The sequence below is a fragment of the Cyprinus carpio genome, chromosome B16 (assembly GCF_018340385.1).
Source record: "Cyprinus carpio isolate SPL01 chromosome B16, ASM1834038v1, whole genome shotgun sequence".
NCBI lineage: Eukaryota > Metazoa > Chordata > Actinopteri > Cypriniformes > Cyprinidae > Cyprinus > Cyprinus carpio.
The window spans coordinates 21,273,687-21,286,122 of NC_056612.1; the positions used below are offsets into that span (position 1 = coordinate 21,273,687).

The following is a 12,436-nucleotide window of genomic DNA, read 5'->3' on the forward strand; positions in this document are numbered from 1 at the left end:
TCATAAAGTCATAATTGAATTGAATAAAGGACCTGAGGTGCAGAGAAAACGACTCACTCTTGTGCATATTACAGCCAGGGAGATATTGATGCAGTCAGTCAAAACGATTCTCCCACCGAACACCTCTTTGCATGGACTATGACACTCTGGGGTGGATTGCAGAAATGTTGCAATAGACTGAATGATGAAAAAGCATGAAAGTCAATGAGCTGCAGAGTATCACTGAACTTCAATTCTTCAATCTACTCACATGATCCTGTGCAGACCAATACTGATCACAGTCTGGGCTCTTCATTGCATATTCAGATTGTACATGGTGCAGTTCTTCAGCACAGGTGTAGTTTTGTGTCGTCTCTGTGACCGTAGTGAACACTGAGAGAAGAGAGGTATAAGCGGTGTCTGTCATTAAGAATTGTCATTACTATATATTTAGAAAGGGAATCATATACAGGTGCAACCCATAAGTAAAGTCATAAGCTTTTATTTGCATGTCAGCATATCCGGGTCTCTGTGTTTGTGTTTTGACTATGTTTGTGAGGACCAAACTTCCTAAACTACCTTGTGAAATACCTTGACAACTGGCCCTCTGTAGTTAAAAATATTAACCTAATATAAAATCAGTGGAAGTCTATGCAGTTACCTGTGGTGTAAAGTGTAACGTTTATTTATTTGAGACAACTAGGTCAAGGCATCAGATTAAAACTACCGCATAAATACTGGGGGGCGTGGCTGGATCTAGATCCAACTCCTCCCACCTTACATATTCACAAACCTACCCGTCTCCACCCCCTGATACCAAAACCCACCCATTGCCACCCCTAAACCTACCAATCTCCACCCTCTTGATGTGGATCCAACCACGCCCCCTGGCTCTTGTGTTCTGCAGTGAGGGGCTACTGTAAATACTGTAACGTGTTTAGAAACAATTACATAATGGAGGAATCCCCAGATACCAAAGGGAGTTTTGTCAAGTGACGTTTCTTTCTCTATCAAACATCTTTTTAAATGGACTGCATGTATATATAACTTTTTAACGACATTAAGATGCGATGTTAAAATTAAAAACCAGCTGAGAACTGCCGTAATGGGAAACCCAACAGAGACAGAATTCAAATCTAGAAAAATCTAAACTTACAGAAATTAACAAATAACAAAAACACACAGATAATAAAACGTGCATGTGAAAAAACAGCATAACCACAAGCGCTCGTGCTTGCTAGACCGCTATGACATCATGCGAGAATAAACTTGCCGCTGCATCATTAATATTGAACAGCATCAAGCCTCATAGCTACAGTATGTAATATGTAAAGTGAGTGAATCGGATGAATAGGAGCATGAAATATCTTACCAGGTGCAACAAAGACTGATAGTGATATGAAACGAACAAAAACTTCTCTTTTCCAGCACATCGCTTGAGCTAGTCTGATGAGTGTCTGTGAATGCTTAAAATGAAAGTTCCCATCAACCCGGTTCCGGGTGACGCGTCACTTGCTTGCGCGTGCTAGGGAATACCCCACTTCCTCAAATTGACAAGACCTATATAAAAGGCAAAGAGTCGACAGCAAGCTACAGTCTGAACCATGTATTACTTCTCGGAATTAGTCGCGTGTGTTGCAATTTTAGGTAAGACTCCACCTGTATTCCTGGCAGCATTTTCACGCAGACTCTGTTGATCCAGGTTGACATGAGTTGTTTTCTTCACAGCTGTGGCGGAAGGAGTGCGGCGGGAGATTCGCTTCTTTAGTGGTGAGGACGCAGTCTTGAGTTGTGCGGCGAAATCAAAGCCCGACGTCCAGTACCGTTCCGTCATATGGTACAAGGTAAAGTTCAAAACTCGTATTTTTTTATTTTTTTTTCTCTAGAACCTTGCGTTTTTCCCTTCACATGTTCATGTTTTTTACTAGATCTTGAAATCTGCCCCTATATGTTTTTGAGAAATGTAATGTTTCAAATGAATATGTCATTAATCTTTAAGCTAAACCTTTGTTCTGCAGGTTTCTGAAGAGCCTTCACATCTGTTATCTGGACTTGTAAGGAAGCGACTAACTAAAAACAATGGCACAGTGGAAAAATATAAAGGTGTCGAACGAGAGGTCGAGCTACTTGAGAACTCAATGAGCCTTCTTCTGTCTAATGTAACTGCAGAGGACAGTGGGATATACAAATGCTTTCTGTCTGCTCCCCTTGGCCATCAGAACCAAGACGGTGAAATCGTTCTGAAAGTGGATGGTGAGTTTGGGGCTTTATAAAGGCCACACAAAGTATTTGAACACATACTTAAGCCACACTTAAAATATACAAATGTTTTAGACATTTTTGGAGCTTTTAAAATCAGAATCAAGTTTACTGGGGTGATCTAGTAGGCTACATTAACCAAAGGTGTAGTAGTTCATCTCAATGCAATAATATCCATACAGTTTTAAGTGTGGCTTCCAAATACTTTTAAGGCCACTGTATAGTTCAACTGTGAGCAATAGCTCACAAACTAACAATCTGATCTTCATGTGTGCTTTTGTTTTCTTTCTTTCTCATTTTTAGAGTATGGTACAGTTGAGAAAATGAGAGTATTTAATATAGGAGATACAATTTATGGAGTTCTGGCTGTCACAGTACTCATTATTGCATTCCTGATGTTCTGCATAAGCTATGTAAGTACTTAAATACTTAAAGTCAAGATATTATTTAAATACTTTGAGTCGAGATGTTATGCATGTATTTTAAAGTTGTTGACCAGAGTTATGTTTACCACAGGTTTGTTTAAGGAATGTATTTCAAAGCAACAAGAAACTTTTAAAAGACTCTTTGCTGAAAATGCAACATCAAGGCAAGAACTTGATTGTCCCTAATCATTTGATTTGCAAGACAATGCCTGAAGTGTATGTGTGATGGTAACCAGAGTACATGGACTAGTGCTCAGTAGAAGTTAAATGAAGCATTGCGCACAGGAGATGGAGAGTCCACAGAGCTTGTGCTGAAGAGGACCATCGGCTGAAGCACAGGAAGTGGCAGCCTACTTGATATGTTAGTCAAGGTGCAAAGAGTGACAGAAGCATGCACAAAGATTTCAACATCAACAACATTATCTTTTGAAAATGGCATGTTTACACCATGAAACAGTAAGTGCTGTTAAAATTGTGCATGCTTCATTATGGTTGCTTGTTGGTGAAAACTGTGGAAGTGGAGAAGGACTATGTATGGATGTTATGCTTGGAGAGCAGCGTTTGTCAGGCACGCCTACAGGTTTTCCACCAAAGAAATGAGATCATAATTTTCAGTCTATATAGGCGAATAAAACCCTTTCAAATTATTATTTTTTATTTTATTTTATCAATGTTGTCATTCTTCTAGAAATACAAACAACAAAAAACTACCTCATAAAATATTTTCATGTTGATAAAAATATACATTATTAAACGGATTTGCTTAAAAATTCATGTTTTTTTTTTTTATTTGTTTTTAATGGAGTTGTATATTGTATGTTAATGTTTACTGAATATATAATAAAGTGGATACAAATGATAAAAGTTATTGCTATGTTTTGTGTTCTGTTAAGACTGCACATATAAATATTTAATGTAAATATAATCTAGAAGCTTTGAAAACATACAGGTCCCAAATAATGTATTTTTAATATGATTATTACTTAAAGTGATTATTGTCAGTAATATTTTATGAATTGGCTGGTGAAATTAAAAGTTTCATTGAGTACAATTCATTTAAATTTAGAATTTAATATTCAATATTCTAGATTAAAGTAATAGATCTTAGACAGTTTAATATTTTTTTTTTTTTTTTCCTGTCTTGACTATTTTTAGCCTACTAATTCAATAAAACATACTGTAGTGAAGTTCATGCAGAAAAATTAATCTGGTCATTGATTTTTTTTTTCATCCTCATGAATATCATTTATTTATTAATAATTTTCTTTTAAATCATCATTTGGGATTCACTTTGGAAACTGAGCAATCACGTATATGTTTGGTGTTCCAATTTTGAAATTTTAACCAAAATCAGAAAACAGCAGTCAAAAACATAAATTTATATATATATATATATATATATATATATATATATATATATATATATATATATATATATATATATCTATATCTACAATCAGAAAACAGCAGTCAAAAAGAGAAGAAATTACTACTTAGGAAGCAATAGGTTATGATCAAAAACTGAAAAGGATACGAGATTTAATGGCGCTCTCTAGTGGCTGGAAAATCACAAACACTACTTTCTCATATTTTTTCTTACAAAGAACAAGTTGAGCAGTTAATTGTGTCCACATATGACACCTGTGCACTGCTGTAGGAAAACTTCACTGCATTATTTGTATATCATCATAGTAAAAGACCTCTATCAAAAAAACAAACAAACAAAAAAAAAACCTAATTGGCTGACGTCATAGTTTAGGGGTGGGGTTAGGTAAGGGGGGTCATTTTGATTGCATGATTTAGAAACCCCTAGTAGTTTGAAAATACTGCAAATTCAGAAATCTTGGTTATTTAGCTACTACGTGTGCGAAACGGTGGGCGGGGCTTAGCCACACTATTACATCATAGAGTGGCACATTCCAGAATAATTTGAAATTGTCTTGAGCACTTGAGCATAACCAGTCCTGTCTGGCCATTTATCAAGCTCACAAATGAGCTCACAAACCTGTGTGACATATCGTTATTATAAATTATACAAACACAGAACTGGATGTTATTGATGGTGGTGATGATGGGGTTCCTCGGCCATCTGACTGCAATAGTAAGTATGCTTGGATATGAAAAAATAAGACAAACTACTTTGCCACAACCACTGACCCACAACATAAGAAATGACTTTCACCTCAAACACTCAGTTATAGCATTCTAGATCTTATTTTTTCAAGCTTAAATGGAGTGTTTCATTTTTAAACTCATGTTGGGTCTAACATACTTTTATGGAACAGTAACACAAACCAAACCACATTTCACATAATGCTCCAATGGAAACCTGGCACTATGGGAAATGCTAAATGAAGTCCTCATGATTTACATAAACCTTGACTTATAATCGTCAATGAGTCACTTACTGGATTTGATAATATGACTGGCGCTCAGTCAAGTTATTCACCACACCAGTCAGTTATGATATCAAATGGTTTGGCTGATATTATTAAGTATGTGTTATGTAAAAATGCGATTCTTATCCAGTCAAGCACAGATGTGAAGGAGCGGGTAAACACAAGTTGATAAATTATTCTTTTTTCCTTCATCATCCATTTCTTTGACTTCTTTTCTAAACATGCACGTAGAAATTACAGAATATAGCATTATAAAAATGGTTGTTCAAAAGTGCTTCAATGAGTGCACAATTTTCTTAACTAGCTTAACTAGGTAAAACTGTGTTGATTACAGTACCAATAGGTCACCCAAACAATCTTTTTCTTAATTGATCCTTACAGTTGATCTGTAATGCTAATCAATAAATTATTAACCATTAATATTGCTGACTGTTTTGAAAGAATATTTCTGCCTGTTTGATTTTTTAATCTAACTAATGATTTTTTATTATTATTATTTAACTAATGTGTTTTGAAAGAATATTTCTGCCTATTTAAATTCATTAATGTAATTCAACCCTATAGTCAACCAAGAATACTGTTTTGTAAAATAGTACGAGTGAATCATTTAGGCATCAGATATAACCGAAAAATGTGTCGCAGTTCAGAACGATTCTAATTGAATCTGACAAATTTAAACCGCCAACTTTAATGAATCTTTTTGACTGACTCGTTCAAAAGAACCGACGAATAAGAGTCATTTGTTGTCCAATTTGAAACGTGTTCGCTCGCTGCTCGACTTTGTGTGTAGGAAACTGGCGCACACTTTAATGAGACATATTTTTGTAGTAAATGGCAACAAAAAGAAAACAAAATAGTCCAAAATGTTACTCTGCACTCCGTAACAGTGTCTTAAAGTAGACGCAAGAGCTTCTGTGATCTTTCCACATCCATCTCCGGATTAAACATCATCTGCTTCATTAAACCAGAAGAAGCCCACCATTGTGTGAGGAGCAGTCTGGGTGTAATTCCTGGATACTGCTGCTGTCTGTCCTTTAGGTTGGCCATGACAGAGAGTCCAGTGTTTGACTGACCGGAGAGAGACAGCGGTGTGGTTTTCTGCTTACTGAGAATGCATAATAACGTGGAGACATTATTGTGATTCTGCTACTGTAGGCCTAATGTGCTGGAGACACTGTGGCTTCGGTTGAAGAGGTTTCATCAGACAGAGGCTTAGCCAGGCTCCCACAGGACTCCTCTAATTAACTACCATGAGTTTTGAGCAGGACCACAGTCCAACAACAATGCTCCAACTCCAGTGACTGAAGAAATAAAGGTGTCCATCTGCTGAACATCTACAACTTTGAATCACAGATATGCGTGGGATTGTGGATATCTTTTAATATTTTTAAACCCTTGACATGAAACATTACTATATTTACCGCATCTACGATACTTCTTCGCAAGACTAAGGTTCTTTGTAGATGTTATGTCAGGATGTTATGTTGTTGTTGCCAGGGTTTTTCTTTGTAGATGTTATGTCAGGATGTTATGTTGTTGTTGCCAGGGTTTTGTATGTGGTTGCTAAGGTATTCTGAGTGATTCTAGGGTGGTGGCAGATAACTGGCAGAAAAGACAACACCAAAGTTTGTATGATGTTCTGGCGACTAGATGTAGATGAATTTATTTCTTTACTGGAACAAAAAAGATTTGGAGAAATTTAGCATTACATCACATCACAAATTGATCCTCTGCACTGAATGGGTGCCATCAGAATAGAGTTCAAAACGGCTGATAAAAAAACATCACGATAATCGACAGGTTGACTCCAGTCAATAAATGATGTTGTCTTGTGAAGTGAAGCAATGTCTTGATGGATTTGTTTCTTACAAGCACACAGCTTTTCGATTCACATGACATTAACTTGTGGACTGGAGTCATGTGGATTACTTGTGTATTATTATTATAATGTTTTTATCAGCTGTTTGAACTCTCATTCTGAGGGCACTGCAGAGGATTCACTGGTGGGCAAGTGGTGTAAAGCTACATTTCTTTTTTAATCTGTTCACTGCACCTTGGATGGCCTGAAGGTGAGAACATTTTTACTTTGGAGTAAACTATTCCTTAAAAAATAATTAGAAAAAAATAGCTTAATTTAAAAACCCATATAACTTAATATTAACTGTACAGACCTTAAATTGCGTCAGAACAAGACAAATAGGCAATTCGACCGTTTCTCTGGGTTGAGCTTACTTTCACCACACGATGGTGCTGTCTGTTTAGTTTGACTACAGCTTATAGTCAGGGAAATACTGAATAAAACGAGGCCATTTGCTATCGGTGTTGATAATATAGTCAAGACAAAGTAAAACACACCAGCTTTGATTCCCTGTCATGAGGCAGCAATTCATGGACATTTATCTTAGTACAAGACCAAGAAAGCGGAAGAAAGCAGCGCTATCCAAAAAGAAAATATGAGGAGTTCAGTTAAAGCCGTCACAGTCTTTCAGTAGTAAAAACGTCAGCATCACTTTTTCACGCTATTTACTAAAAAATACTTCTGTTGTCAATGCAAAAGTACTCAGCCGCTTACCTTGCTCTTTTTTTTTCCTGGCAACCTTCTACCCATGTATTTCTCATTAATATTATATATTAACATGATATTTCACTTATTAATTAGTACATGGAGATACAGTATGTATAAAAGTCCCCGCGCTACAATTCACATGCTTGCGTATAGTAGAAACGTCATTAGAAACCAATAGTTTAACTATGCAAATGTGAAAGCTGTACGGACATGCAATGACATGACACTACCCATAAAAAATAATATCACAAAAAAAAAAATTAACAATATATACAGTATTATTATTATTATTATTAATTCTAAGTCATTTCAAATAGCTACCCATTAAAGCTGATTTCACATAATAATAATTTTACAATATATACAGTGCACACACCTATAGTAGCATGATAAGTGCTTTCACCCGTGCATTGACTAGATCTTTGTTCACATGGAAAATTGAGGTTCAGTAACAGGGCTGATGAAGACATACAGTAGCGCTGTGACTCTCAGCTTAAACCTGCACCATAATTCTTCAGATCAACGTTTGTTTCTCTTGGGTTTCCTTCTCTTTACGCACATCTCCCCTCTGCACACTTCTCTGCCCACTTTTTTCCTTTTGGAGGACGGCTGTGGATGGTGCCGTGGCTGTCATCCTGCAAAGCTGCTTTATTGCAGGTCGGGGGACCGGGCTCTTCCTCAAGCCTTCAATTCCTCATTTCCACAAGCTGAAAGCAGGAAATATAGAGCTTCTGGAAGGAACCACCACTGGAAGCTCATAACCATAAATATACCCACAATATTTATGTTGTTGCTTTGCTCATCAATTTAAGTTTTTTTTTTTTTTTTTTTTTTAAATCAAGAGAGAGTTGAGGTTACAGTGTTCTGTCAGGGAAAGCAGCCTACAGAATTTGGAACAATCTTTACCACCCACATTTTTATCAATGCCTATACCACGATGGTATTAAACAATGTCAAACACACAATCCTAATACATGAACAAATAAATATTATAATAGCTGAAACTTAAGACTCTATAACAAATCTAACATGATGATAACGATGCACTTCTGATCATGGCCCATGAAAACACTGATTTCTTTCGCAAGCCAGGTACCAAAAGTCATCCAAGATACACGTCAGAACATTCTGATGCTGTCAAGTTTCTGAAGACTTGCTTTATCATCACTGGAAGTTTGTAGAAACACTGCATTCAACACAATGCTCCTTTCAGAATATAGCAGGTCATGTAGCTTTAAACCTCCGTTCTTGGGTCCAGGCTGCAACCAGAGCCTCGAACACGATTCACTGGGACTTGTCCATGCAGCCCAACATAAGGAATGTTAATTTACAGTAATCCTTTGAAGCAAAGAACTGATGGAAGCCTGCTCATTCGACATGCCGTGTGACACGTTTGACTCTGGGAATGAAACAAGGAATGCAGGTTGCCAGGTATGCACCAAAGAGAAGGACATGCACGGAAACATGGTCCAGCGTTAGGCAAGACTTCAATAAAATACCTTCGGCACATTTTTGAAAGCATTAGTCCGAGGCAAATTAAAAAGCAGAGTGCAATTAAAAGAAATCACTGTGTAAATGTTAGCATGTGGAAGTTTTCCTTTTGCTCATTTTTTTTCATGTAAGGAAAAGCCCCGAGGCAGAGTTATGCAGCTGCCTATTATTACTACATACATCTGGTTTTGATAAGACCCTATTACAATCAAAATCATAAAAAAAGGTAATGTGGTCCTCTTGAAAATTTAAATATAAGAAACACTATACATTCAAAGTTCATCTGTTCATGCCCCCTCTCAGTTCCATGAATGAAAAAAAAGGAAGGGATCACTTTAAAGTCTATAACTTGGAGTAATTTGCACTTGGTGGAGCTTGACCATGTTACGACCTACTCTCTAAATGAACAAGAACTGTGAATATGATTATGTGTCTGCTTATGTGTTCAAGTTTTATCATTAAAAGCCTTATGATGTTTAGTTATATAATTTGATTGACATTAACTGTCTAATTTCTGTCAGCTTGTGTTTAATATCATGTAGTAGATGCTCTTGTGCGAGCCCTTAGCCAAAGATTATTCAACCTTTTTGGCACACAACCCATTTTCCAGAGTTTTAAAATCCGTACGACCTACCCATGTAACATAATTAAGATAAAAACTTTAGGAACTCACATTTTTAGCAGCAAGTTATATCTTATAAATAACCCTGTTACTATTGTAGTTTTTGGTCAACTGCAGTATAATTTAGTCACTTTTCATTGTGTGTGGGTTTTGTTTTTCTTTTTTTCAAGCTTAAGTGGCACTACAATCCCATATGCATAATTAGTTAACCCAACCAAAGTTTCCAGAACATACTAATGGGTACAGTAAGCCTTAACTACAAAAAAAATAAAAATCAAAAATCAAAGCCTATTTGTTTAGTTTAAGTTTTTGTGACTTTGTTAAGTAGCCAGACAGCAGCTCGGCTCTTATCAAAATAATATACAGTAGTATCTCTGCCATTATGTTTAATATGGATCAGTATGTAGAGATAATGCAAACAAGAGTGATGAGTCTTACTTAGACAAATAAGTGCAAACAGTAGCATTTGTAGGATGCACAGTCAGTGACAATTCTGCATATTCACCTGTTTGCATCCAAGTCACCCTTGCATTCTAGCAACTTCACATAATAGCTTATAAAATATGTTTAATACATAGGTCTAGCATCTGTGCTCAACTTTAAAAAATATTCCCTGCAACGCCATGGTCGACAACATCAGAGTTAGCCAACTAAAGCCACTGTTTTGAGTGAGAAATACGAGGGTGACTGCATATTTATACACAGCCATTGTGGGGGTGTCTGGAGCTAAACTAAAGAGCATTTATTTATAATGAGGAATAGGATCATCAATATACCAGTGTGAAACAGTCGTATTATTTTAAGACAAAATTCATGGAGAGAAGTTTGCTCGGCACACTTACTGCTGAAAGGTCCCTTCACCTATAAATGTGTTTGGATAGCAGGTTTCATCTGTATAAACCTGCAAACAGTTTCATCTATGGCAATTGCTCAGCAATTCCTGACAGGTTGATTTGACAGCTGTAGCTTCGTTTTGGAGGGACTACGGGCTGTCGAGTTTCCACTAACCAAGAGATGAAATTGTCTGTCCAGACCTACTTTCCCCAGCATTAAAAATGAATATTTCTCTAATGTGAGAGGGTAAAGTCTGGGTTTTGTGAATGTTTCATTGGCAGGACATGTAATTTCCTCTATACAGTAGATTCTTTATTCAGAAACCTCCTCCTGTGCGGTGGATGTGGATTCTCTGCAACTCAACACTTCGACAAAGCTCATAATGCTATTCTAGTATTCCAGCTGAGCAAATATATTAGATGCTCAATCTGTAAAAGGTGCCCTGTTAAATTATGAAAGCTGGTTGTCAAGCCGGAGGTATGTCTATTCAAGCTATTCAGTCTTGTAGAAAGATAAAGATAAAACAATGTATTTGTGTATGTTACTACTCAAATTAATTCCATTTCAAATGCCAGTGTTAAAGAAATAATTCACATAAAAATTTAAATTCTGCCATTTATTCAGCCTCATGTAATTTAAAACAAGATTGTAAAAGAAGATATTTTTGAAAAAAAAAAAAAATGGTGTATGGTCCAAACAACACTGGACCCATTTACTTATAAAGGATTAGTTCACTTCCAGAATAAAATTTTTCTGATAATTAACTCACCCTCATTCAAGATGTTCATGTCTTTCTTTCTTCAGCTGAAAAGAAATTAAGGTTTTTGAGGAATATATATATATTGTTAAGAAAAGAGCCCTTTGAAGCTGCACTGAAACTGCAATTTGGATCTTCAACCTGTTGGCTCCCACTGAAAATCCACTATTTCCTCAAAACCTTTATGTCGTTTTGACTGAAAAAAAGAAGGGTAAGGGTAAGAGTTTTTTTTCTGGATGCTAATTGTTTAATAGTATATGAAAATAAATAATATTTATTTCTTTTTTTTCTCAAATAAATTCCAAAGAAGAAAGAAAGTCATAAAAGTTTGAATTTACATGAGGATGGATCAAATGTTCATTATAATTTAATTGTCTGTTTAACAGGAAATCAATGATAATCTGATCTGTTATACAGACAATTTAATTACGCTGGTTATAAATTCAAAACGTTTTATTATTTTTCACATTTTCCATGATAAAAGTGTGTCACGCTTAAAATAAATATTTACAACTTTCCAAAAAATGTGGATTAGTGCATTAGTGATGTTTGGCTTTGCGATCATGACTAATGAGAAATGTTGGAAAATTACAGGCAAGGATGGTTTTACCACAAAAGCAGTTCCACATTTGGCTGTCCATTTTATTTTTAGTGTAGCTCACACAGGTCTTTAATAAGTGTAAATTGTCTCAATTGTCTCTTATTATGGCTTGTGTCTAAGTGAAGAGTCCTTTTGGGGTGATATGAAACACCTCAAGGGCATTTTCACTTGATAAACGGACATTTTTACAGCTCTGACAGCCAGTAACCCAGCAGGCCAAGGTTCACAGTTCCTTCCAAAGCAACCACCACAGAGTGCCATGCCAGACAGCTAAATATAACCGTCCCAATCAAAATAACCAGGCAGTTGTTTCTAGTTTGGTCTTCAGGATTAATTAACCATCCCAGGACACAGTCTGTGCAAATTACAGAGCAATGTAAGCTACTGTAGGAGGCTGGATATACAGTATACACATGGAGGCCATAATGCACTACAAATGCAAACATCAGGTTACCTGTCTGGCCCTCCAATTTAATCTTATTTGCTCTCGCTGGGGCCTAACT

General features: G+C 36.2%; 1 protein-coding gene across 1 annotated transcript; it reads left to right on the forward strand.

The window, feature by feature from the left end:
- Positions 1-1,488: 1,488 nt before the first annotated feature.
- LOC109106145 (CD83 antigen-like) lies at positions 1,489-3,531 on the forward strand. The gene is made up of 5 exons (XM_019119505.2): positions 1,489-1,626; positions 1,708-1,823; positions 1,998-2,232; positions 2,542-2,651; positions 2,755-3,531. The coding sequence occupies exons 1-5, from the start codon at positions 1,584-1,586 to the stop codon at positions 2,887-2,889; spliced, it is 639 nt and encodes a 212-aa protein (XP_018975050.1). The 5' UTR covers positions 1,489-1,583; the 3' UTR covers positions 2,890-3,531.
- The last annotated feature ends 8,905 nt before the right edge of the window (positions 3,532-12,436 follow it).

Excerpts from the sequence above, each read along its gene's own strand:
- LOC109106145 (XM_019119505.2), top strand. The coding sequence starts at position 1,584 with ATGTATTACTTCTCGGAATTAGTCGCGTGTGTTGCAATTTTAG. Across the intron at positions 2,233-2,541 it reads AATCGTTCTGAAAGTGGATG|AGTATGGTACAGTTGAGAAA; the intron begins GTGAGTTTGGGG and ends TCTCATTTTTAG. Across the intron at positions 2,652-2,754 it reads TGATGTTCTGCATAAGCTAT|GTTTGTTTAAGGAATGTATT; the intron begins GTAAGTACTTAA and ends TGTTTACCACAG.